Here is a 26,221-nt window from a genome sequence, read left to right on the forward strand (position 1 = left end):
GGTCCTCAGGAAGCCTGAAGAATGACAAATGTGGTGTCTTCTTCCTATTTTTATTGCAATTGATTGCGCTACATACGCTGCCTTTCGTAAAAACGATGTCAAAAATGAATGTAAACGATACAGTTTACATTTACTGAATACCGTATTCAGCAGCGTAGCTTCTCCACCGCTTGAGGCGCTGTTGTCGCGGTGTATAAAAAAAATGAGCGAGTGTGTCGCGACTGTATATATTAGACTGTGTCTATACTTTATCGTAAGAATAAACCTGACGTAAACAAGCAAAAACATGATGATTGGCCAAAAAACATGATGATTGGCCAGCAGCCGTGGCTGTCGTACACTGCTGTCGTTCCGCTCTTGGAAGTAGGTCCAACTTACCTATTAGCTCTCACTGTAAATGAAACTTTAAGACGTTCAGATGTATTAACAGCCATCAACGTTTTCCGTAATTATACTTTAGCTTAGTTTTTGTTTCAAAAATTGTGTGCAGTCACTGTCTCCGTAAGCGCTACTTGCGCTCTGAATGCCTCGCTGTTCGTGCGTAGTGCGAAAATTGATGACACCGCGCGGAACACCATTGATGGCTAGAAAAAAGTTATTCTCAATGTTTTCAAAACATTACTGAGAAAAATCAGCTTTGGCGTTTTTCGAGAAATACTACCTTATTAATGTAATCGATAATAGCTTGTAGATAATGTCCCCGGCGTAATCGGTAGTGTCGTCGATTAGTATTTGAGTAGGCTGGCGGGCGGCCATTCGAAACCTGTTGACTTTCTCTTCTGTTAGGTTTCAACACCTAAATCATTTAAATATTAACTTACTAAAATATATGATAATTAACTCATACTTAATCTTTTTTCAAGAAAAATGCACGTCTTCTAGTTTCTAATTACATATCACACGCGAATTTCTGGTTTTCATTGCAAATACACGTTATTAATTATCAATATTTTGTAAAAGATTTTTGTAGTTAAGAAAACATTAAACAATTACCTTTTTTGGAGAGAAATGATAAATCAAATACTCTTTATTTGAATATGCCCATTGTTGTGTCGGACAGATGTGGTCTCTCACGAGGCAGCGTGAGAATTTTCGAGGCATCGAATACTCTGACAGATGCAGTATTTTTACAGTTGTCATCTTAACACTGCAATCTGAATCCAATAGAATTGATCTGGAGCCAAGTTAAGGCATTTGTCGCGAGAAATAACATTCAAGCTGCCAATCGTACTGGAACTAATGCACGAAACTTTGTGACACGTCACTGCCGAACGATGGCGAAAAGCAGAACCAAGTATTAAAAGAGGAAGAAATGTGGACTTTATGATGATGGTGATGGTGGAGGTGATGATGAAGAATCGAACCCGACCGTGAATCAAACCTGGGACCCCGTGATCCAGAGGCAGTAACGCTAAGCTAAGATGAGAGCATGTTACGTTTTCCATCAGATCACCTAAGAAGCGTATGCCTGAGTTTTACCATTATTTCCTTCTGTTCGAAAATGAAATATCATTCAAGGTTATATTGTTCTCTGCTAGTTTCTTTTCACGTCTTCACTACAACTGTTCACATCACTTCAGGTTTGTTGGACAACGTAGCTGGCTAGTGCTTTCCAAGTTAAATGCTCCGGTAAAGCTGTTGTACCGTATGATCGCTGAATCGATGTACGCGTAATCACAGCATAAAAAGTATCCTCATTATCGTACTTGACTGTATTCGAGACAGTTTGACACCCGCTGCACGTGAAAATAAATCCAATGATCTTCCAGCAAACGCTGAGGAATACGTAGAGTAATGTTTAGATAAGGTTTATTCTTATGATCGGAGTATAGCCGAATCCCTAAGAATCCATACAATGGGCAGAGAGGTCTGTATACAATAACTCACTGTCGATACACTCAACAAGCCCCTCTTTCACCAAACCCCAACGATGGTTACAGTAACAGTTGTGCCGTGGAGTGCAATGAGTGGTTATGATGGTGGTTTTCTGTATTGGCATCTCCTGGAGAATAGCGTTCTCCTTAATAAGATACTTGGAAGAAAGGTATGGTTGCATCAGTTTAATGAAGACAGATCTGCAGGGAGTTACTTGAAATCTGCCAATTACCCAAATAAAGTTTGACTATAGTAACGCTTGACCACAGTTTTAAAGACATAAGAACCGATATACCTGGTCAGTCTAACTTCTGACTATGCATCAGTCCAAAGGAAGAAGTATCACAATACGGTAAGTGAACACAAATAACTGCTTTAAATATTTTCACACTACCATTGGGTATTGTTTATAACGAAATGTTAATGTGTTGTTACGTATTGGGATATCGGACTGTAAAGAAACGTGTTTCGTTCGTCAGCCGTTATTGGGCGGTATTGGCAGTTGTCGTATCGGACTTCCTCACCCATAATAAGCACTTAAATTTGTTTTTAATTCTGGTGTCGTACGGTGGTCACCTGATGTCGGATGGGGAGAAAAAATATCGGATTAGCAATTTTCTGTTTGGGAATAGGACACAGAACACAAGGTGACTTTGAACTATTTGATAGCCGAAATATACATTTTTCCATTCAGTGTGAATGGGTGTATACTTCAATGGTGGCTGGTAGTTTGTGTCTACACTGTGTAGGTTAGATGATTCAATATTGAAATGCATAGCGTCTGTTAATGCTTAAACCATCAGACACTAAAGGCAACACCTTGATTTTTAAGTCATTTGTTATGCCTCCCACAATCTTTAGCATATGGCGATTGTTGTTGTTGGTTTAGTTCATTCCACGGGTAAACACTTTGTAATATGGATGAACTGCGTCTTGATTCCTTTTTTTCCCCCCACGATTTTTCCTTCCAAGATATATTTACGGAGCTGTCATCGCGAATGTGCCCAATTAATTTAGAATGTTAATCAGTATTTTCTCGACAATTTCTTGTAGTTGTCCTTCGGTGGAGTTTCTTTTAGTCCAAATGTTCGTGTGACTTATCTCTATACGCTCATTTTCTGAGTCCACCCTTGACAGCTATAGCTTAAACTGCTGGGAATACTGAACAATAGGATACAACACGTCAGCTTTGAAACATGACGTCACAAGTTACCACATTTAATGCATTGCAAAAACATAGACGGCTGTTGAGAAACAAAGAATTGTAACACAGAGAAAACAGATCATAGACATACACTACATATTTCCATATTTCGAACGTAATGTTATATGTATTTTTTTTTTCCAGTAGAAAGCCCTAGTATCCTACTCTTCAGTTGTCTATATAGGTCACCTGAAGGATACAATTCTAGAGCTAGCAGAAAAGACATACGTTAACATGGGCCTGAAGCACCTCAGTTGACATGTATCCAGCTGACCTACTACCAACTGAAGTACAGGGTACTAGTTTTACGTATGTTGATTTTTTTCTAATTCGAAAGTACTATTATGAACTGAAGAATAGGAAGGAGAAAAAGTGACAGATGTTAAATTTGTATTGCATATTTCAATTGACCTATATAGGTCAACTGAAGAATAGGATACAACCTTTGTAGTTAAACTGTGGTAAAAGATGCCATTGTTATGTATGTCACCTTTTTGCTTTCGTTAGTAGTAGTATCCTATTCTTCAGTTGATCTACATAGTATGGGACCTGGATCAACCGTAGAGGAAACAACAATTGGAACGACTTAGTATCAGACAAAAGTATAATTCAAATTCTGTACACACATGATTTTAAAATTACGATAAGCAACGGAAAGCATACATAATATCTCTCTCATTCATTCAGTCAAAGCTGACAAGTTGCATCCAACTCCTCAGTTGACTCAAAATGCTCCAAGTAAATGTCGTAATTAATGTATTTTGTTGTTTTAGTTGTAAGATGTCAGTCTGTTAATAAATTAGGTCTACCCATAATTTTGAAAGCTCTTTTAATATCCATTGTATTTATCACCTGTTATTGTAGAGCCTGCTTTTTAAGGAGAAAATCTACTTCCATCAGAATTGTATTTACTTAATTTTTGCCCTTATTTGTCTGCTTTGTTTGTCTACCACCATTATTTTGGTCTTGTTTGTGTTTATTTTCAGTTTGTGGCAAAATTTTTAACATAATATACACAATTTCCTTTCCAGAACCCATTATGATTATTAAATTGCCATTGAATGGAATACAGTGCATCTGATTGCAGTTAATTTTTATCCCTTTTGTGCCATGTTTGATTGATTGTATTGCATTTCATATAAACAGTTAAAATAAATATGGAGAGACAACTTCTTATTCTAAAGTCTTATTTAATGCCACTAATATCTATTTCTGTATGCTGAGTTTTTTGAACATATTGAGAACTAGTCTTTTCTCTCTCCAGTCTACCTCAGTTTAATTCAGTTCTCCAAATGTGTTCTTCCAGTCCACCCTTAAAATATTGAAATCAAATTTTGTAAGGTGTTAACTACACATGTACAGAGATAAAAAATGGTAATGTAAAAAACTTAAAGGTATGTGTTGCTGAATGAAGTCCCACATATCTTAAACCATTCTTGTATGTGAAGTAAAGTGTAGATGTTGTGTTGTTGCAGCACAATGTTGGGAGTCTGCCTGGCACGGAAGATCCTGTTTCACCCACAGCAGCGGCAATGTGCACACTGGAACATTGCCACACGCCTCTACTCCTCACACGTGGAGTACAGGCCCATTCGGAGCGTCATGTGTGCAAACAGAGGTACTATATCTACACACAACTTAGTTTCCACAATTACGCAGTTAATTTCAAACTCTCTCTCTCTCTCTCTCTCCTCCCCCCCCCCCTTTGCCCTGTCCCTCACTGACAACAACGATCACCACCCCCATTGCTACCAAACTGAGCTGCTGTGGTATTGCATTATGTTCTTCCATTTCTGGAATCATGTCTGCTAGTTTGAGTAATGTGTAGTTACAGAACTTTGCTGATTAGGGCTCCAGTGCACAATAAACTTCAGAAAGTAATTTTTGTTACTTTATTGTAACAAAATACCACCTCAATAGAAAAACAGTTTGCATGTATCTACAGCTTACTCATATTAACTTATTTTGTAATTCCAGGTGAAATAGCTATAAGAGTTTTCCGGGCATGTACTGAACTTGGAATTCGATCTGTGGCTATATACTCAGAGCAGGACAAGATGCACATGCACCGGCAGAAGGCGGACGAATCGTACATGGTGGGCAAGGGCTTGCCACCTGTCCAGGCCTACCTCAACATCCCAGAGATCATCCGTATCGCTAAGGTAAGCCAAGTTCGATGCCATAGAGAAAGGAAAACTTTTTCCATCTTTCTGTGGCGTAAGCAACTTCTGTTATGTCTGCAATTTTTAACACAGAAGCAAAGACAAGCTGGAGAATCGAACACATCTGCTATTGACATTTACTTGGACATAAATATATGTGAGAGATAGGAATCGCATGCGTGGCATGAATTTAAACATTATCTTTCACATCTTGTAGACCATGCTATATGCTCTTACCCATGAGAATGCTGTAATTCCCAAAGTTCCTCTGTCCTACTTTCCATAACTCTGCAAGCTGTGCGGGTCTAATGCCTAAGATTTTCTCTTACACATCATCTTGCAGATGATACATGGAAGTGAACATGTAAATTCTATCTTCGTAGATACCCAAAAGACCTATGACTCTATACCTGGTCATTGAGTGCAAACCAAAATATGATCATATAGAGTTTCTTCACAAATATGTGACTATCTCAGGGGAATGTTTTAACTAATTTAACCCAGTACATTATACTGGACTGTGAATGTTCCACAGAAATGAAAGTAATTTTATGATTTAATCGTGGCTGTAATTTTCAGCAACTTAGTATATATTGCAGAATTTCCAGTCAGTTGCAAATGTATTTTTATTTTGTTTTATCAGTTTTAACTAATTAATTTGTCGTCTTCTGAAGCCTACAAAATTAGGGGTATTATAAATCTTTAGGCCTTGGCTGTATACTTATGTAAAGAATTAGTAGTAGTATATTACAGAAACTTAGTTTAGCAGGTATCAGTATCTTCTTCATTGAAGCATAGTGGTGTGATAAAATTTACTGCATCAATCACGTAATGTACGAGCTGATGTGCTAGCAGCAGTGAACATATGAAATAAAATCGTCATAACTTCTGAATAGTTTGCGTTAGGACATTCAAACTGCGCAGTTGGCTGTGAGGGATGATGGACATTAGTATTCACATGTGCATACGCCTTATTGTTGTCAGCTATTTGCATGTGAAAATGTCATGGTACAGCATGCCTGAGCATATAGCACTTCTGAAGGCCTACTATGCAATCAAAAACAGCCGAACTGCGTCTCAAAGGAAGTTCAAGTTAAAGACAACCGGTACAAGTGTGTTAACAATCAAGAATTTGATTTGCAAGTTGGAGAGAATGGGTAGTGTTTGTGATGACAATCTTGGCAATGTCAGTTGTCCAAAAAGAGTAAAAATGTCTGAAAACATTGAGAAAACATGTGTTGTTTGAAACCAGCCCCAGGAAATTGGTCAGGTGAGCTGCACAACAGGTGGGAATCAACCGGGAGACACTGCGACAAATTGTTGAAGACCTGCATTTCTTCCCATTCAAAATTCAAACCCATCAGCCATGAAGCCCCAGGGGTGTGGAACAATGGTTGTTCCGCCAACACTACTGTCCATAGAATTGACAAACACGACTTTGATGTGAATATGGTATGGTTTAATGATGAAGCCTACTTTCATTTGGATGGGCTCGTCAATAAACAAAAGGTCTTATTTGGGGGGAGTGAGAACCCACATTTCATGATTGAGAAGTCTCTTCACCCTGAACGGCTAACTGTGTGATGAGCAATGCCCAGCCACGGAGTAATCGGTGCAATATTCCTTGATGGCACGGTTACTACCAAATGATATATGAAGGTTTTGGAAGATGATTTCATCCCATTATCCTAAGTGACCCTGATTTCGACAAGATGCGACTCGTGCAGGCGGAGCTTGACCCCCTCGAAACAGGACAGTGTTTTGATGTCCTGGAGGGCATGGACCTCGATTGGCCACCATATTCTCTGGATCTGAACATGAGATACCTTTTTATGGGCTATATTAAAGATAAGGTGTACAGCAATAACCCCAAAACCGTAGCTGCGCTGAAAACCCTCATTCAGGAGGTCATCAACAGCACCAATGTTCAGACACTGCATCGAGTCATACAGAATTTTGCTATTCGTTCGCACAAAATCAATGCCAGTGGTGGTAGGTATATTGAACATCTTGTGACCTAAATCCGAATATCCGTAGTGACATTTACAATTTGAATAAAGTGTGTGTACGCAGTAGTTTGTAACTGATGTGTTTTTCTTTGTATAGTACAGTAATTGTCATCCTGTATATAAAACCATATAAAAAGAATATGAAGAAGGTATTGATGACTGCTAAACCAGTACTAAGTAAGTTTCCATAATATCCATCTTATACTTTACATAAATGTATAATGAAGGTCTAAAGACTTAAAACACCTCTTATTTTGTAAGCTTCTGAAGGTGACAAATTAATTTGTTGAAACTGGTTAAGTGAAATAAAAATACATTTACAACTGATGACAGAATTTTGTTCTGAAGTGAAAGTAACATTAGGTGTACCACAGGGAAGTGTAATACGTAAGCAGTTTATCAGGCAGTGTCAGCAGCACTAAGCTAATGATGCTGTTGTCTTCACTAAAGTAGAACATTTGCATGCTTGTAAGGAATTGCAGAACAACTTTGAAAAAACTTCTGTTTGGTGTATTGTTTGGCAGCTTTCTTCAGATGTGGATAATATGAGGTAATGACTATAATAACAAGAAAGAATCTGTTAACAGGACACTAGTGCATGCAAGCTTATATTATTGAGAAACTGCCTCCATTGTATATTTTGTGTAGGGATCATGAGAATAAGGTAAGACAGAGATTAGATTTGTATAGAGGTATATAGGAAGTTATTTTCCCCTCACTCAATATGGGCTTCCCTAGTGTATACGTGGATATAGAAAATTGGGGATCATGAAGTAGATGAGACAAAGGAGTTCTGCTACTTTGGAAACCAAATAACACATGATGGTCAAAGCAAGGACGTAAAAGGGGCATTTATGGCCAAAAGAAGCCTGAACACTGGTCTTAATTTTGGGAACAAATTTCTGATAATGTATGTTTGAAATACAGCATTGTATAGTAGTGAATCATGGACTGTAGGAAACGTAAAAAAGAAGAGAATCTGATCATTTGAGATACAGTGCTGTAGATGTTGAAAATTAGTTGGACTGATGAGATAAAAAAAGACCAGACAAGTGCAAGTAGCATCACATTCTCAACGTTCCGTACAGATGTAGTTATGTGTATAGGCAGTGTGGCTCAGTGGCCTGGTGCTAGTTTTTCTGTTGGACGCCACTTTGGCAACTTGCCAATTATCCAACCAGGGAAAGTGGACCTTCAGTTTAACATGGAATCTACACCACATGTTATTTCTTGCAACTTCTCACATTGAGGAGAAGTGAAAGTTAGGATAAAGAAGACTGAAAAATCTGAGGTTCATCCGATATTTGATCCCGTGACCTCTCAGTATCAAGGCACGTGCTTTACTGCTAGATCATCAGAATAGTTTATCTATAGATTTTCATGAATGAGTTTGTGATTATTGAAACATACTATGTGACGTAAGTATTTCGATTGCATTGACTCAGAAGCTTCAATTTTTCACACTGCCAAGGGACCTTGGACCTAGGTATGTTACATACAGTTTGATCCTGAAGGGTTTTGTTTTTACTGATTGTGGTACAGAACCTGAAAAATTAAGCTCTCCACAGAACTGACAACAAGAGAAATACTGGAAAACATTGACCAGAAGAAGGGACAGGATGTGTGTTAAGATGGCAGGGAACGCTTCCATGTCACTAGAGGGTGCTGTAGGAATATATCCAATAAATTATTGAGAATGCAAGTGCTACTCAGAGGTGAAGGCGTTGGCAAACGAGAAACAATTTATGTGAGAGATTGGAATCTTGTACAGAATACAAATTTAGGCACAAGGCTTTCACACCTTGTAGACTTGGTTGCATGTACAGACCTACCAGCAAGCAGCTTTCAATCTGATATAAACAGCTATTACAACAGTTCCTTCCTCTACTTGCTGTATCCGTAGGTATCTTTTCTGCAAGTTGTGTGCATCTATAAATAATGCCCAGTATGAAATGATACCATTGAGTGTTCTAAATGCGTAATGTTGTACATAGGAGAACGATGTAGATGCCATCCATCCTGGATACGGATTCCTTTCGGAGCGCTCGGACTTCGCACAGGCCTGCATAGATGCCGGCCTCCGCTTCATCGGCCCATCGCCTAAAGTCGTGCAGCAGATGGGAGACAAAGTGGCAGCTCGCAAGGCCGCCATAGAGGCAGGTAAGAAGCTTTATGCCATGTACCACCAGGTCTTCAGTTACCAATAACACTAAACATTACTGTCTCAAAGAAGCGCAGTACAGATTGTTAGTTCTATAAATGAATTCATCATTGAAATGTACATTGTAGTTATCGGTCATTATCAGACTGCGCAATATTTCAACGAAATCTGACAACTTTTTCTATTGCTCTTTGTTTCACTGCAAATGCAAAATGTGAGTTTTGCCACATGCAAAGTTGGGAGTGTGTGTCATTATAGTAGAAACAATTCCAATAAGCATTGTCTGAAATGTTACATCGATGATCCTTCGGTTTTTACTTGCTAAAACAGACACTTTAATTTTTATGTGTGTGCTTTACTTGATGACATCCAGCTAACAATAACTTGACAAATACCTTGATTCAAAGCCATAAAGATAATTTGTTGCAAAACAGAGCTGAGATTCATCTGGCATCTCCTGCTATACATTTTATATTTCCACCAATTTGTAGTCCTTGTTAAAAAAAATCATTTATTTGGTCATGGACTGACTTGTGGCTGAAACTCAATTTGGTGTCAACTGAATTTCGCCAACACATATAAAATGACGTGTGACTTAGACACATTAATTATACAGAAGATATGAAAGAAACAAAAAATGACATAATTTTAAAAAGGAAAGTATTACATTTTATTCTACAGTGAGATGATTTAATTAAAATAAAAAATAAAGTTGTGTATGTGAATATTGTTACATTTAGCAATAGATGAAAAAAAAGTTGAATTGACAATTGTAATTTAATATTTGTATATCTGAAATGTAATATAACGAGCTGGAAGAAGGAAACTGAGTTTTGTGATTTAAAATAAAGTTGGCAGTCTGTGTCATATGTTTATTGTGTGTGCATTGTCATGCGACTAGGGCCTCCCGTCGGGTAGACCATTCGCCGGGTGCAAGTCTTTAGATTTGACGCCACTTCGGCGACTTGTGCTTTGATGGGGGTGAAATGATGATGATTAGGACAACACAACACCCAGTCCCTGAGCGAAGAAAATCTCCAACCCAGCCGGGAATCGAACCCGGGCCCTTAGGATTGACATTGTGTTGTGCTGACCACTCAACTACTGGGGGCGGACATATGTTTATTGATTTCAAGTATTACCAGTTGGGTCATCTTTCAACAATCTACATTTTGTTTGTTTTCTCATAAAAAAATGTTCAGCAAAAGTAGTTTTCCAAATAATAATAGTATTAACTTCATAATCTTTTGTGAAATTTGCATTTTTCAGTGAAATGCACCTTTGTTTATTCTTGGCTCTCTTTATATTTGATATAACATTTTCCACTTGTAAAGGTCTTTAACACTTGTCCAATGTTTTTGTCAGTTTCATATTATAGTCAGTCATGTTCAATTTGATTTACTACAAAACGCCAAAGCTTTATACAAGAATTGCAATTTTATGTTGTATGAACAACTAAACCTGCATATTTCTACCTTCCATTGTTAACCCATTTATTTATGAAAAATATTTCAAAATAAACCAAAAACCTCTCTTTAGTATCCGGAATTTTTATCCTATTCCAGAGAAGTATATGAAAATACTAAAATACAGAAAAGAAAAACTTCTGATCAAGAAATACACATGTATCTTGTGCTTCACTATTCTGTGATAATGTGCATGTAATGTCTCTCTGAGTTGGATACATGTCAGCATCTTGCAGGCAATGTGTGTTATTGTTACTAGGAGCGTAACTGATTGTAGCCAATTCATGATCGAATAGTGCAAAAATCAAATTTGTAGTTCAGCTTAGTCAGTCATTTAGACTATGCTGCTCCTGTAATGGAGTCTCACAAGCATCAGTATTAGTCCCATCGTGATCTTAACCTGCATTAATGATCTCCCAAAAACTTCAAATGGTGGTTCAACAATATAATGTCTGCAGATGACACATGCATACTAATCGAGCATCCAAACTCGGCCTTTGCAGATGCAGCTTAGATGATAGCTGAACAGGCCTTCAAGTTTTTAACAGCTAGCAGATTAAGACTTGATATATACATAAGGATTAAAGGAGACTGCTCACCAAAAAGCAGAAGTGTCGATTTGTCGATAGACGCATACAAAAAGTAAACTTGCTAGCATTTGGAGTTATCCTTTGACGAGCTAAACAGACGCGTGCACACACTCGCGTGCCTATGTCCCTGTATGGTGCCGGGTAGACTAACAGTGCCAATGCTATTTTTCAGCAAGTGAACTTGTTGTGGGCGTAGTGTTAGGTGGAGTGAACAGAGGAAGGTGGATGGCAAGGAGAGGGATGTGAGTGGGTGGCTAGTGCTCAGAGGGAGGCAGCCAGCCAGTTTGGCAGCTAGGAATGCGGAATGGAAGGATGGCAGGTATTTTTTGGTGTAGAAGGGATGGCAGCTGTCAGAATAGGTGTCTGTTTTGTTGCTTGGTGGGTTTAATGTGAATAGAGGTGTGAATGGAGCCATCAGAGAGGTGGCACGCTAGGTAGAAGAGGTCCAGGTGAAGTGGGCGGGGGAAAAGGTGTAGAGGTTTTGAAGGAATGTAGAGAGGTGTCTTGGCCTTGAGTCCAGATCATGAAGATATCAACAACGGACCTGAAAATCACTCCACTATTTATCTGTTGTTATGTAAACTCCCTTGCATAGCATGCTGAAGGCCTCACAAAAGCCTTCACAGACAGGTAATCCCCCAAACCTAGTCAACAAAAGGATTTTGTTGTTTGGTGCAGCAGCAGTCATTGCAAGGTAGCTGGACAGGAGCAGAAATGATTAGCGAACATGTAAATACAGTAAACAGTTGGTTTGCTTAGCTTGTAGCTTTCTCAAAGTGTTGTGAAGAAACTTAACAAACAAACAAAAAGCAGTAATAAAGTCCAGCTATTACAAGAATCAAACTAAAGAGTATTGTGCAGTGAGAGGCTCCTCCTCCTAGTGCACGAACTAACTGTCGAAAGCTGACTGAGAAAGAAGCCTGTCGAAGACTCTGACTGAGACTGGGCCGTGTAGCTGCCACCGCCCATCCTATATCACGTTGGCAGAAGGTGCTCATAGTCGGAGCCACTGAAGGTGTGGCACAGTGGGCGTGCATCAGTGGATATTCCGGGTTCCTGCCCGACCACTATTGACATCAATCATAAACATGCATTTCCATTGCCAACTGTGAAATGGTCGCGAGAATGATAATGATCTATGATACCACAAATTTCCAGTGCCATATCCTCACACACCCCCAATTCTCCCATTATCCCCAAGAATCGTCTGCACCCCTTGTCAGCCAGTGTCTCCCTGGACTGTAACAACTAAACCAAATCCTTCACCAGGGCTTTGATTCTCTCTCTCCCTGCCCTGACATGAGACATCCTTTTCGGTCCTTCCCAACTCTCCTATGGTTGGGTTCTGTCTCCCATCCAACGTTCACAGCATCCTAGTCCATCCCTGTACTACTGCCACTCCCATCCCTTTGCCAAAGGTATCATATCCCTGTGGAAGACCTGGAGTGCAAGACCTGCCCAATCCACTCACCCAGCACTTGCTATGTCAGTCCTGTTATGGGCTTATCCTACCCCATCAGAGACCGGACTATTTGTGAAAGCAGTCACATCATATACCAACTCTTCTCAATCATTGCTCACCTTTTTAAATTGGTGAGACTATAAATGAGTTGTGCAACAGGATGAATGGCCACTGTGAAATTGTTGTCGAGGACAGAGTTGACTAGCTGGTGGCTCGACATGCAACTGTGCACAACATGCTCAATTTCAATGGCTGCATCACAACCCAAGCCATCTGGATTTGTCCCTCAACCACCAGCTTCTCTAAAATACACAGATTGTAGTTATCCTTAAAACACGTCCTCCACTACTGTAATCATCTTGGCCTTAATTTCAGGTAACCCACTGTCCCGCACCCTCCACCTCGTTACCCTTCTCCTTCTCTGTTCTGTCACCCTTCCCTATTCACATTCCCATGTTGCATTTAGTGTGTGTTGCTTCCCACTGGCCTTTACAGTTGTGCCAGCCCGTATCCCTGCCACCCCTCCCTCCCCACAGTCCTTGTTGGCAAACAGGCTGCCTCCCTCTGAGCCACTAGCAACCCACCCCAGTCCCTCTCTTTGCCTTCCACCTCCCCTCCCCTCCCTCTACAAACACCACCTGACACTACTCCCACTGCAACCAGTCCACCTGCCGAAAAATAGCATTGGCACTATTAGGCGGCACCACGTAGGGGTGTTAGGCATGTGGGTGTTTGCCTGTGTTTGTTTTACTCTAGCTTGTCAAAGGATAACTCAAAAAGCTAGCATGTTTTCTTTCTTCTGTGTGTGCCTATCGGCAGCTCAATGCTCCTGCTTTTCGGTGATTGGTTTCCTTCAATAATAAAGTGTTTACATTCTACAATAACTTTCCTATAACTTTTAAGTTATGATATAGCAAGGAAATTTCTGGCAGAATGTAAATACTTAGAAATTTATTCACTGACTGCTGAATTTGTCATCAGCTGTATTAGGTATAGATCTTGGTTACTAGATTCATGCACATACAAGTTAAAATACAACCAACATACAGATGAACTAATCAGGAAACTACATTGAGTGTGTTGTGCCCTCAGGAGTGTCTCTCACTGTTGTATGTTTTCACTCCCTGCAGAACTGCAGAATTACCTCCTGGGGCAGTGGACCTAAAATAAATAAAGTATTTATGAGCAGACGCAAACTGTGAGGATATTGTGTAAAGCAGATAAACATCTCTCTCGCATAAGTCTTTTTAAGAATCCTTGTATTCTTACTTTCTCTTTCCAGTACATTTACTCCTTCATTGCTGATAATAAGAATCACTTCACTCAGAACTGTGATCTACTCATTCACAATAGAAGACAAAATTATTTTCATGTAGACTTTCTTGTATAAGATTCAGAGTGGGGTTTATACTCTTGTGCAAAGGTGTTAAACAGGCTCACATCTAATCTTAAAGGAAGGAATTGATGATCTTGAACAGTTCATAAGAAATTTAAAAAAATACTCATGAGAAACTGTTTCTACAAACTATCTGAATATCAAGATTCAAAGATTATTGAATGACTGAATGTGAATGAATGAATGCATGGGAAGTTCTGTTAGCTGCATGACAAAAATGAGTGTTTGTTGTAAAACTGTGTGATGATTAGTTATGTACTGTAAATAGAACATTGTATTTACAGATATGGCTAACTGTTTTTCTTGAAAAATATAGTTAAATCATTTAACTTTTAAGCTACCGATGGGATATAAACTTCGTCTTTTCCTGTTTTTGCTTAAAGTAAGTTGGCACAAGCATCAGTAGCATTAAATGATATAGTGATCGTTCATTATTAACAAAGTACATAGATGAAGAGTCTGTGTTTTGTCATACGTTAATGCATAGATTGACTCACTCCACATCTCTTCAGATTCCCCCCTTCACAGGCTTATGGAACAAGATAGAGAATGGACAACAAGTGCATAACTAATGTCCATAATCATGACAGAAACAAATTAAATGTAATGGCAGAACAACAACTTATAGACAACAGAAAGGAAATCAGTAACTATTTTAATAGTCTAGAATGTTTGAAGTTCAGGTGGAAAAGCTTACGTGATGTTAGTCTCGAAGAATATTATCATATCTTTAAAGTCAACTGGTGAAATGTTGTTTGTGAATAAACTCCCATACTAATTTTTTAAGCTTTAAAAGCATTGTGCACATTGTTATCAGTTTAAATATTAACTCCACTCTATGATGTTGACAGCAGCACATAAGCAGCCAAACGTTATTTGCAAAATGGTTAATTTATAACAAGAATGCTGTTACAATTGTCCTAATGATGATTTGTGGTGATAATAAGCATACAGACATCTTTGATTCCTGGCTATCTGATAGCAGAGGAAGGCAAAGTTCAAGTCACTTAAATTGAAAATGTTGACATTTGTTGCAAGTATGGAGAAAATGCAAGTTATAAATCATAAGGAAGCTATTCTGCAGATTGGTATTCAACTTGGTACAATGATAATATTTCTGAGTGAATGAGTAATTGTTTGGGTAAGTCCACAGGAGGAATTACGCAGCCTTTCTGTTAACAATGTAGGAAAAGACAGATTGTTACTTACCATAAAGAATACAGGTTAAGTTGCAGACAGGCATAATTAAGACACTTACATAAAGTCCTATCAAAGGTTCATCCTAACCCCCCCCCCCTTCCCCATCATGGGCCAGGCCACCTGTTAAAACAGCCATATCATTTACAAGTTCTGCTGCAATCATTGCACAGCTTTTTATATTGGTATGACTACTGACCAGCTGTCCGCCAGGAGAACAACTACTGCCAAACTATGGCCAGAGCAAAGTAGACCACCATGTGGCAAAACATGCAGCTGAACATCATACACTTTATTTCAAAGGCTGCTTCACTACCTGAGCAATGGAAACTCCACCATCAGCTTTTCTGAACTGTGCTGATGGGAGTTATCCTTACAACACATTCTCCGCTTCAGTAATCATCCCGGCATCTACCTACCATAATATACTGTCCCCATACTCTCCACCCAACAGTTTCCACCTCCTCTGTCCTATCATTTCCTCCCATTCTTCTCTCCCACCCTGTTTGCTGCCCTCTGCCAGTGTGTCCGCCCCTCTTTCCCCATTCCCCTCCCGGTTTCCCCACGTCCCTGCCCCACAATCTCCTGACACTGCACCTTTTGGCATTCTGGTCCCTGCACACTCCACCAGACAGCATTTGTCTCTCTCCCCACCCATACACTACTATCCCTTCTCCGGCTCCTCCAGTTTGCTGCATAGAGGCCCACATGATAGTTGCATTCCGGCCCAAAATGCTGGAGTTGGCAGTAGTGTGCATGAGGCGTGCTTGCTTCTGTGTACGAATGGTGTGTGTGTGTGTGTGTGTGTGTGTGTGTGTGTGTGTGTGTGTTACTGATGAGGGCTGTGGCCAACAGCTTTATGTAAGTCTCTTTTCATTGTGCCTCTCTGCCTCTTAATGTATCTTCCTTATGGTAGGTAGCCTTTTCCTACCTGGAGTTTCCGTTGTTTGACATTCCTGTTACACTCATACTTTACTTCCCAGACAGCCCAATGTTAAACAATTTTTTGAACATATTGTTTTGTTGCGTCAGGTGTCGCTGTTGTCCCTGGCACACCAGGTCCCATAACAAAGCTGGAGGAAGCGAAAGAATTCTGTCTGAAGCATGGACTGCCTGTAATTTTCAAAGCTGCCTATGGAGGTGGTGGCCGTGGCATGAGGGTTGTCCGCAAAATGGAGGTATGTAACTGAAGTGGTCTCAATCTTACATTGTTCTCAAAATCTTATTTGAAAATGTGAATAGGTAATGTTGGAGTTGCTAAGTCCCACACTGTGAAAAGAAAAAAGGTCTAGCCTGTATTAAAAAATAGTGGATTAAATATTTTAACTCATTGTCTACAGTGAGGTTACAAAATTTCTAGACTTGCACAGAATTTAAAAAAATCTCCAGAAAAGTAATATGTTCATTCACATGGCCATCTTCCATGGCAGTTGTTATAATTATTATTGGTTTTTCTGTCTTAAGCTTACTGTAGGAGAGTTTTTCACCAGATGCATCACACTTTATAAATAAAAGTATCTGCTGTAGTCATTCTTCAAATAGAAATACATGAAATGCCATTAAATTTTGGTATGTGTAGAATAAAAACAGTATTTCTGTATAAAATTTAGTGTACAATTTATGTAGTGTTTTTGCTTCTTGCTTACATATTCTGAAAACCACTGATTTTTCCTTGGTTGTCAGTGGAGGTGGAGGTTGAGGTTGAAAGGACCTCAGATGCACATTCACTTTTGGCAACTTTTACCATTTTTTTGGAACTTACTTTCTCTTATACTGCATTGCCACTTTTTCCCATTTCACCTCACCTTTGTAAAACTTCATGAGAGAAATAGTGCTGCACTTTGTGTTCCACACTCAGCACAGTGTTACATGTGTATTCATTTGTTTTCTGTGTAGGATGTGTGTGTTGCCAACCTGTGCCAGTGTTCAGAATAAGTCTACTGACGTTTTGTTTAGAAACTGCTAAAAGAAGTTCATCGCCTACATGCTAATGTCTGTGGGCTTAGATTCAAGCAAAACAGGGAATGGGCATAATGGTCAACAACTCTCTTAAGGTTCACTTTTCTGTAGTTGATGCTAAGTGACGCATGACGTAGTGTAAACAGCTATCCCACTGCACAGTGGATAACTTGACATGAGTGATTTGGAATGATGAATCGCACTGTTTTCTATGGGAAACCAATGGAACGGTTTGGGTTTGACAAATAACTAGAGAACATTACCTGCCACCATGTCTGTACATTATGAATTACCTTGAAGAGAACAGTATTGACAATACTGAGTGCTGTTGACAAGGATTTCAAATTAATTCCTTATATCTTGATTTCCAGAAGGCTTTTGACACTGTACCTCATAAGCAGCTTGTAATCAGATGGTGTGCGTATGGAATATTGTCTCACTTCTGGGACTGGATTTGTGATCTCCTGTCAGAGGGGTCACATACAGTTCACAGTAATTGGTGGACAGTCATTGAATAAAAAAAAAGTTATTTCTGGTGTTCCACAAGGTAGTGTTGCAGGCCCTCTGCTGTTCCTTACCTATATAAATGGTTTAGGAGACCATCTGAGCAGCCATCTTAGGTTGTTTGCAGATGATACTGTTGTTTATGATCTAGTAAAGTCATCAGAAGATGAAAACAAATTGCAAAACAATTGAGAAAAGATATCTGTATGGTGTGAAAATTGGCAATTGACACTAAATAATAAGTGTGAGGTCATCCACATGAGTACTAAAAGGAATTTGTTAACTTTTGGTTACACGATAAATCAGTAGGCTCTAAAGGCCATAAATTCAATTAAATACCTAGGAATTACAATTACGAACAACTTAAATGAGATGATACAGGATTTAGGCTGGACATCATTAAAACAAAGGTGTTTTTCATTGTGGCGGAATCTTATCACGAAATTTCAATCACCAACTTTTTCCTCTGAATGTGAGAATGTTTTGTTAATGCCACCCTTCATAGGGAGAAAGCATCATAATTATAAAATAAGGGAAATCAGAGCTTGCACAGAAAGATATAGGTGTTTGTTTTTTCTGTGCACTGTTAGCGATTGGAATACTAGACAAGACAAGTGTTGTGAAAGTGGTCCAATGAACCCCCCTGCCAGGCAGTTATGTTATTTGCAGAGTATCTATGTAGATGTAGATGTTTAGTGCCAACAGTAAAGTACAGAGGACTTTTATGTGGTTAGGAAGTGGTCCCCTTATTGCTCTTAAGAAAACACTAAATGCAGAAGGATCTGAACACATTGTACAGAGTATAGTAAAGGAATAGTTCAGAGAAGATGATCAATTACATCAGAATGACAATGAACCCAGTCATAAGGCAGCATCTGTGGGCAATAACATTCCTGAAATGGACTAATCTGCCCAGAGTCCCGAGCTGAACCCAGTGGAATATTTTTGGGATGAATTAAGATGTTGGCTTTGCTGCACATTTCAGTGCCAAACATTAATACCCTCTCTGGTTTCAGCTCTTCAGAAAGAATGGGCTGCCATTCCTCTGCAGAGATTGGCATCTTATTGAAAGTATGCCCAGCAGAATTAAAGCTGACATGAAGGCAAAGGATGGACACACCCTCTATAAATGTCCACTGATAGGTGCCCACAAAATTTTAATCCCATAGTGTATAATAAAAAAATTTGGACTTAAAGTATTGTGTTTTGTGTTTTTTATTGTCTCTATCAACATACCAACACTTTCTCGTTTGGTAAGTTACAGCATCTTTATATATGTATATAAAAAAAGAGCTGAATAATACCCAGTATCAAGTAAATTAAATATTCTGTAAATTTCAATTCTTTCTCCATATAGTCGTTCATATGCAACATCCGACCAGTTGTTTAACTAATAAGCCATTACGTGACGTTTACAATGTGCTGCTGCCTTTTGAAAAGAAACTCCCACAATGCATTGACTTCACTGGAATTGTCAGGTATTCACATTGGCGCATGTACACAATTGAGGATTACAAGATTTATTTATTTATTTATTTATTTTTGTCTCGTCATTCCTGTAAAGGATTAGCCCCCAATGGTTGCACAGGTGTTGTCAAAGGTTTTTTATGGTAAATGCTGCTAGTGCTAGCAGTAGAAGCAAGATTAGTTGCTGTCAAATACCTTACTGCAGATATTGCCCAAGCACAAGCCATGGGCTTCTGAAAATCTTGGGTCAAGCATGCAGGATATTGTAACCATATAATTGTCTTCAATTTGCCATTAGTGGCTCATTATTACTCTTGTTCAGTTGTTCAAAATGCTGGACTTGTCATATGGCCAAAATTTTGAGTAAATAATTTACATTACATTACATTACATATTTTGAAGGCTATTGTCTTGTTGATGTGAACTTTGCCTTCTGTCATTGACTGTTTGTTTCAGTCTGTGTAATGGCCCACCCTTTCCTCTTCTCAAAATCTTCCAAATACTCCTTTATAGGCCGTCCTCTTCCTTTGTTTGCCAGCACACCACCTTCAATAATGTTATGATGAAAGCGTTTTGTGTGATGACATGTCAAATAAAATTTATTCTTTTTTTTTCTTTAATAATCTTCACTTTTTGTTGACTTCCCTTAAGCCTTCCAAGTTGGTTTTTCTTTCTGTCCAGCTTGTTCTTGTCATTTTGTCATATGCATGTACCAGCAGCTTAAAGTCAATTCGTTTTCAGTTTACCAAAAGACCAACTTTCACTTTCGTAGAGCAGTGTACGCCATACAGATTAATTCAAAAAATGATTTTCTGACATCCATATTCATAAGATTGCTGGTTAAAATGTTGTTGTTAGTCGTAAATGCCTGTGTTGCAAACACAGTCCCTTGTTCCCATTTGTTTACTTTAAATTTCCATAGGTTTAGTACCCCATAGAATTTGCAGCATCCTAATCATCTCTCTTCCGCTCTTCCGGAGTCTGCAACTATTAGGATGTCATCGGCAATATCTGAATACATTGTATCCTTTTACTAAATTGGTTTTTATTCCATTTGGCTTCTCCTTTAACATCCTAATAGTTTCCTCAATGAATACATTAAATAAATATGGAGAGAGTGCACACATTTGTCTAACTTCTTTCCTAATCCTGGCCTCTTTCTCTGCCTTATTGATATTCATAAAAGTTGCTAATTCAAAGTGTTTGATACAGTATGCATTGGTCACACAAAAATATGGCTTACTACTGAGGTGGGTGTGCTATGTCGTCACCACCTGTGACATATGTACCATCTGGATCCTACGTTATTTTGTAAAATAAATAAATATTAACATTTCCTGTAATGTAAAACTGGTATTTTCATTTGGGTGCCATGTTATTTTGTAAACCAAAATTGTCAACATTTTCTATAGTGTAAATTTCATATTTCGTTACTTCTAAAATCTTATCAATAATAAAGTGTTGTGACAGCACTGTAGAAACCTAATAGGCAGCCACATGTGCCTGCACATATGTATGGGGGTCTCCTCCTCGCAGAAGGGTTGAAGAGGAAGAAAGAAGGATGAAGGAAAATGACTTGCAAAGTTTAGAAAATGGGGAGGGTTCAGAAAAGTTGCCCAGCACCCTGGGTCAGGGGAGACTTACCAGATGGGATGAGGACGGAAGACTGCACTAGACAAGATTTGGAAACTCTGAGAGCTTAGAGGTGAAAGATGTGTGATAAGCAAGACAAAGTTTACTGATAACTTTGTCCACGACTAATTAAGCTAAGTGCACTGTATGTGGTAGAGGTGGAGGAGGAGGGGAAAAATAGTCCGATCAGAAAATAAGATATAGACAACTGAAAGGGAATGAAGAAAGAAATAGTTACCGAGATAAAACGCTGAGACTGAGGAAATTAAAGAAAATAATTAACATAAATTAAGGCCAGGTGGGTGGCAAAACAATGGACATGTTGCAATGCCAGTACCACCTGTGGAGTTCTCAGAAAGTGGTGTCTGGGAGAAGAGTCTAGGTGGCACATAAGGTGAAACAGGCACCAAGGTTGTGACCGTCGTGTGGCAGAGCACGGTGTGCAACAGAGTATTGTGTGTTGCCAGGATACACCTTCTGTCAATACCTGTCCATCCTAACTGATAGCTTGGTGATAGTCTTACCAATGTAGAAGGCCAAACAGTGTTTACATAACAGCTGGTACATGATGAGTTGTTTCACCATTGGCTCTCCCTCAGATATAAGTTATGCCAGTTGCAGGTGCGGTATAAGTGGTGGTAGAGGGGGGGGGGGGGGGGGTGTTAGGAGGAAGTGAAAAGCAATTCTAGGTGCCGTGGGCAATATGTTGGACAAGATGGACCTCGTGGACCTTTATATGAGTAAAAGTGTCAGTTGAAAACTATCTGGTAAGAAGATATTGGCACAGAGATGAATATACTCGGTACCAAGAAGTATCAATATGTTTTCAGTGTCTCTACCTTTGTCATGTTGACAGGCTGAACACTGTACACCCTCTGCGTTGTTCTGTTTGTGGAGATGTGGAGGTTAGAGGTCAGCAAACTCTACTGAACTGCATTGAGAATCCACATTTTCTTTAACCTCCTGCACACAGGTAGCTGTACATAGCAATTTCCTACATTCGGGAGTTATACGCAGCTGGGGTAAAGCCAGGATAGCACCAAACAATCTACAAATTTAATCTTGTAATCTTCCTACTGTACCACAACATACCATATGTATGTCCTCCTTGGTGTTGCAATTTTAATGCTAACTATGTTCATATTTCATTGACAACATTCCAGTGTGTAATTAAAGTTGGAGTAAAAACCTGCTGTGTATGTGATGGCAGTCATTGTTTTAATTTTTACAGGAACTGGAAGAATTGTTTCAACGAGCAACTTCAGAGGCCAAGGCAGCTTTTGGAAATGGGGCCCTGTTCATCGAAAAGTTCATTGAGCGACCGCGACACATTGAAGTGCAGCTGCTCGGTGACCGCGGTGGGAACGTAGTCCACCTGTACGAGAGGGACTGCTCCGTCCAGCGGCGCCACCAGAAGGTGGTGGAGATCGCGCCTGCTCCCAACCTCGATCCCAAAGTTAGTGCAGCCAGGTATCACTGTTCATCAGCAGTTCGACGTAGTCTACTAGAAGCGGCAAATTTAAGTGTCGAGAAGTTAAGTCTTGAGCAGATGTGAATAATCAGTTTCAAGAAGTAGTGAACCAATTAGGGAAAAAATGAGGGTTTGCAGACTGTGGCTGAGGAGGACTGAGGTGTGTGTGTTCCTCTCAGAACATTATTCATTCTCATTATTTGTATTAATGCTTTTGACCCTGGGTGCTGATACATTACTTTAATTAATATATTTTGTTCTAATTGCGTTTTATTTGCATGTACAGTAGATCAGTAGGAAGGAAAGGTACAACAAAAAGTAGCACATGAAAATGTGTTGTGCTATTAAGTTTCCAGGGAAACTAATGAAAGCAACGAGGAACAGGACAGATGCAGGTGATAGTAATAGAAATTATGATCTAATGTTTCATTTAATTACATACATTTCCTCAGAAAAGGTGCTCATAAAGGCCACCATCAACTGCCTTGCATTGTACACTCCTGGAAATGGAAAAAAGAACACATTGACACCGGTGTTTCAGACCCACCATACTTGCTCCGGACACTGCGAGAGGGCTGTACAAGCAATGATCACACGCAAGGCACAGCGGACACACCAGGAACCGCGGTATTGGCCGTCGAATGGCGCTAGCTGCGCAGCATTTGTGCACCGCCGCCGTCAGTGTCAGCCAGTTTGCCGTGGCATACGGCGCTCCATCGCAGTCTTTAACACTGGTAGCATGCCGCGACAGCATGGACGTGAACCGTATGTGCAGTTGACGGACTTTGAGCGAGGGCGTATAGTGGGCATGCGGGAGGCCGGGTGGACGTACCGCCGAATTGCTCAACACGTGGGGCGTGAGGTCTCCACAGTACATCGATGTTGTCGCCAGTGGTCGGCGGAAGGTGCACGTGCCCGTCGACCTGGGACCGGACCGCAGCGACGCACGGATGCACGCCACGACCGTAGGATCCTACGCAGTGCCGTAGGGGACCGCACCGCCACTTCCCAGCAAATTAGGGACACTGTTGCTCCTGGGGTAGCGGAGAGGACCATTCGCAACCGTCTCCATGAAGCTGGGCTACGGTCCCGCACACCGTTAGGCCGTCTTCCTCTCACGCCCCAACATCGTGCAGCCCGCCTCCAGTGGTGTCGCGACAGGCGTGAATGGAGGGACGAATGGAGACGTGTCGTCTTCAGCGATGAGAGTCGCTTCTGCCTTGGTGCCAATGATGGTCGTATGCGTGTTTGGCGCCGTGCAGGTGAGCGCCACAATCAGGACTGCATACGACCGAGGCACACAGGGCCAACACCCGGCATCATGGGGTGGGGAGCGATCTCCTACACTGGCCGTACACCACTGGTGATCGTCGAGGGGACACTGAATAGTGCACGGTACATCCAAACCGTCATCGAACCCATCGTTCTACCATTCCTAGACCGGCAAGGGAACTTGCTGTTCCAACAGGACAATGCACGTCCGCATGTATCCCGTGCCACCCAACGTGCTCTAGAAGGTGTAAGTCAACTACCCTGGCCAGCAAGATCTCCGGATCTGTCCCCCATTGAGCATGTTTGGGACTGGATGAAGCGTTGTCTCACGCGGTCTGCACGTCCAGCACGAACGCTGGTCCAACTGAGGCACCAGGTGGAAATGGCATGGCAAGCCGTTCCACAGGACTACATCCAGCATCTCTACGATCGTCTCCATGGGAGAATAGCAGCCTGCATTGCTGCGAAAGGTGGATATACACTGTACTAGTGCCGACATTGTGCATGCTCTGTTGCCTGTGTCTATGTGCCTGTGGTTCTGTCAGTGTGATCATGTGATGTATCTGACCCCAGGAATGTGTCAATAAAGTTTCCCCTTCCTGGGACAATGAATTCACGGTGTTCTTATTTCAATTTCCAGGAGTGTATTTTGCAGCTATTGCAGAAAGCTGCTGTTTTGCCGATCTGAGCTCATTTGTATGGGGCACTGTATTCCATGTATTCTGTTCACTGTTGAGTCGACATTTATCTGCAATGGCATCAATAATACATAGAACTCTCATGTGTGGGTGGATGAAAATCTGTACGCTACTCGGGAAACAAGTTTTCAGTCACGTTTCTCAGTGAACGTGTGGTGCGGTGTTAATGATGACCAACTCATCGATCAAGTTGCTTTAGATTATTGTGTTAATGGAGTATGGTATCTTGATTTCCTTCAAAATATATTACCACAATACATGGAGGATATTCCTTTGCCAACACGACTTCTTATGTACTTTCAGCACAATTGATACCTGTAATTTTCAAAGAGCTTTGTGTAAGATACTGTTAAGAAAGGGCCGTACGGTCGTTTGAAATTTTTTGTTCCGTATCACCACCTCTCAAAGCTTGTACCTCTCCTCTTGGCTCATCCAGCATACTGTTACGGTACTTCGCCAATAACATGGAGAACCTACCACACCTGCATGTAGGCTATATTTTGATAATGCCAGCACTCTCAAAGACATTTAGACTGCTTGCACACTGATGATTTGGTCATGCCACTCACCCGTGTGGCAGATTCATTCATTTAACTCACAGTTCCTGTAAGGGCATACACAATGTTGGTTTGACCACACAACCTGCAGTGCATCCGATAGTCCCTGGACATGGCAATTCAGCCACATTTAATCCTTTCACCCGTGGTGATCTAACAGCATGGTTACTGAGGGAGGGGGTAAACAGTTTCTGTCGTACATGGTTGTGCTACATTCGTCATTTGTTAGCACTTTGTCATCGTTGAATCGTGTGCATTTCGTGTATCATTTTAAAGTGTTAAGTGCTCTTTTCTGCTGCAAAAATAACTTGCCATTGAGGTAGAATGTCGTCCTCTAATTTGGGATTCAGGAAATGAGGACATGGCAGTAACATAAAAAACATAATGCTTGGGAGGTGGTGTGTGAAACGTTTGTTCCCAACTTCAAAAATAAAGTTGTATCGGAGAAAAGTGGTTGTGGTACACAGGGTGAAGCAAAATTTGCACACTTGGGCTTCGCAGCGTGGCTCCTCACATGCCAGCGATAAATAAATAAATAAATAAATAAATAAAAAAAAAGTCTTTGACAAAATTTTGTCCATCGAGTACATCCGGCAGAAAAAGTACATTAAAGAGTGGCAATCTGGCAACAATTTAACCACATATATGGTAACTACCTCTGTCAGCACATATTACTAGTGCTGTACAGTTGGTGCAGTGGATAGAGTTATAGGTTAGCATGCAGAAGGTTAAGGGTTTGATCGTGGGTTGGGGCATATGTTTTTTATTTGGTAAATGTAGTCCAGGTGGTATGGTATTTGGCATCTTAATCGTTAACAGTGATTGCAGTGGATCCTCTAAAAAAACATTTGCGTTTACATACTACACTCATAGAAATTGAAGATTGGTCAGCTTTGAAAGAAGCCCTTTCCACTTCATGGGCGTGGATTTATTCACACCACTTCATCTACTAGATGTGAAACCACTTCCAGTGGCCTCATAGATTAGTACCATCTATTATTCTTGCCTCATTCAAGTCTATTACATTTTGTTAGGGCCTTACATTGCCAGTAGGACTAACAACGTGCTTTGCGGATGATGTCCAAACTCGGTTACTATTTGTATGTGTTATCACCATGGTCCCACTAATTATGCCTTTC

General features: G+C 40.3%; 1 protein-coding gene across 6 annotated transcripts in view; it reads left to right on the forward strand.

Moving 5' to 3' along the window:
* LOC126210526 (pyruvate carboxylase, mitochondrial) overlaps positions 1 to 26,221 on the forward strand; it is a 408,145-nt gene that overhangs the window by 308,666 nt on the left and 73,258 nt on the right. For all 6 annotated transcript variants that reach the window (XM_049939771.1, XM_049939775.1, XM_049939774.1 and 3 more), the window contains 5 exons: positions 4,555 to 4,697; positions 5,057 to 5,241; positions 9,245 to 9,410; positions 16,555 to 16,700; positions 22,316 to 22,540. In XM_049939771.1, coding sequence (XP_049795728.1) covers positions 4,559 to 4,697; positions 5,057 to 5,241; positions 9,245 to 9,410; positions 16,555 to 16,700; positions 22,316 to 22,540 — 861 coding nt within the window. In that variant the 5' untranslated portion in view covers positions 4,555 to 4,558. The remainder of the gene's footprint in view (positions 1 to 4,554; positions 4,698 to 5,056; positions 5,242 to 9,244; positions 9,411 to 16,554; positions 16,701 to 22,315; positions 22,541 to 26,221) is intronic.

The sequence above is a fragment of the Schistocerca nitens genome, chromosome 10, assembly GCF_023898315.1.
Source record: "Schistocerca nitens isolate TAMUIC-IGC-003100 chromosome 10, iqSchNite1.1, whole genome shotgun sequence".
Taxonomy (NCBI): Eukaryota; Metazoa; Arthropoda; class Insecta; order Orthoptera; family Acrididae; genus Schistocerca; species Schistocerca nitens.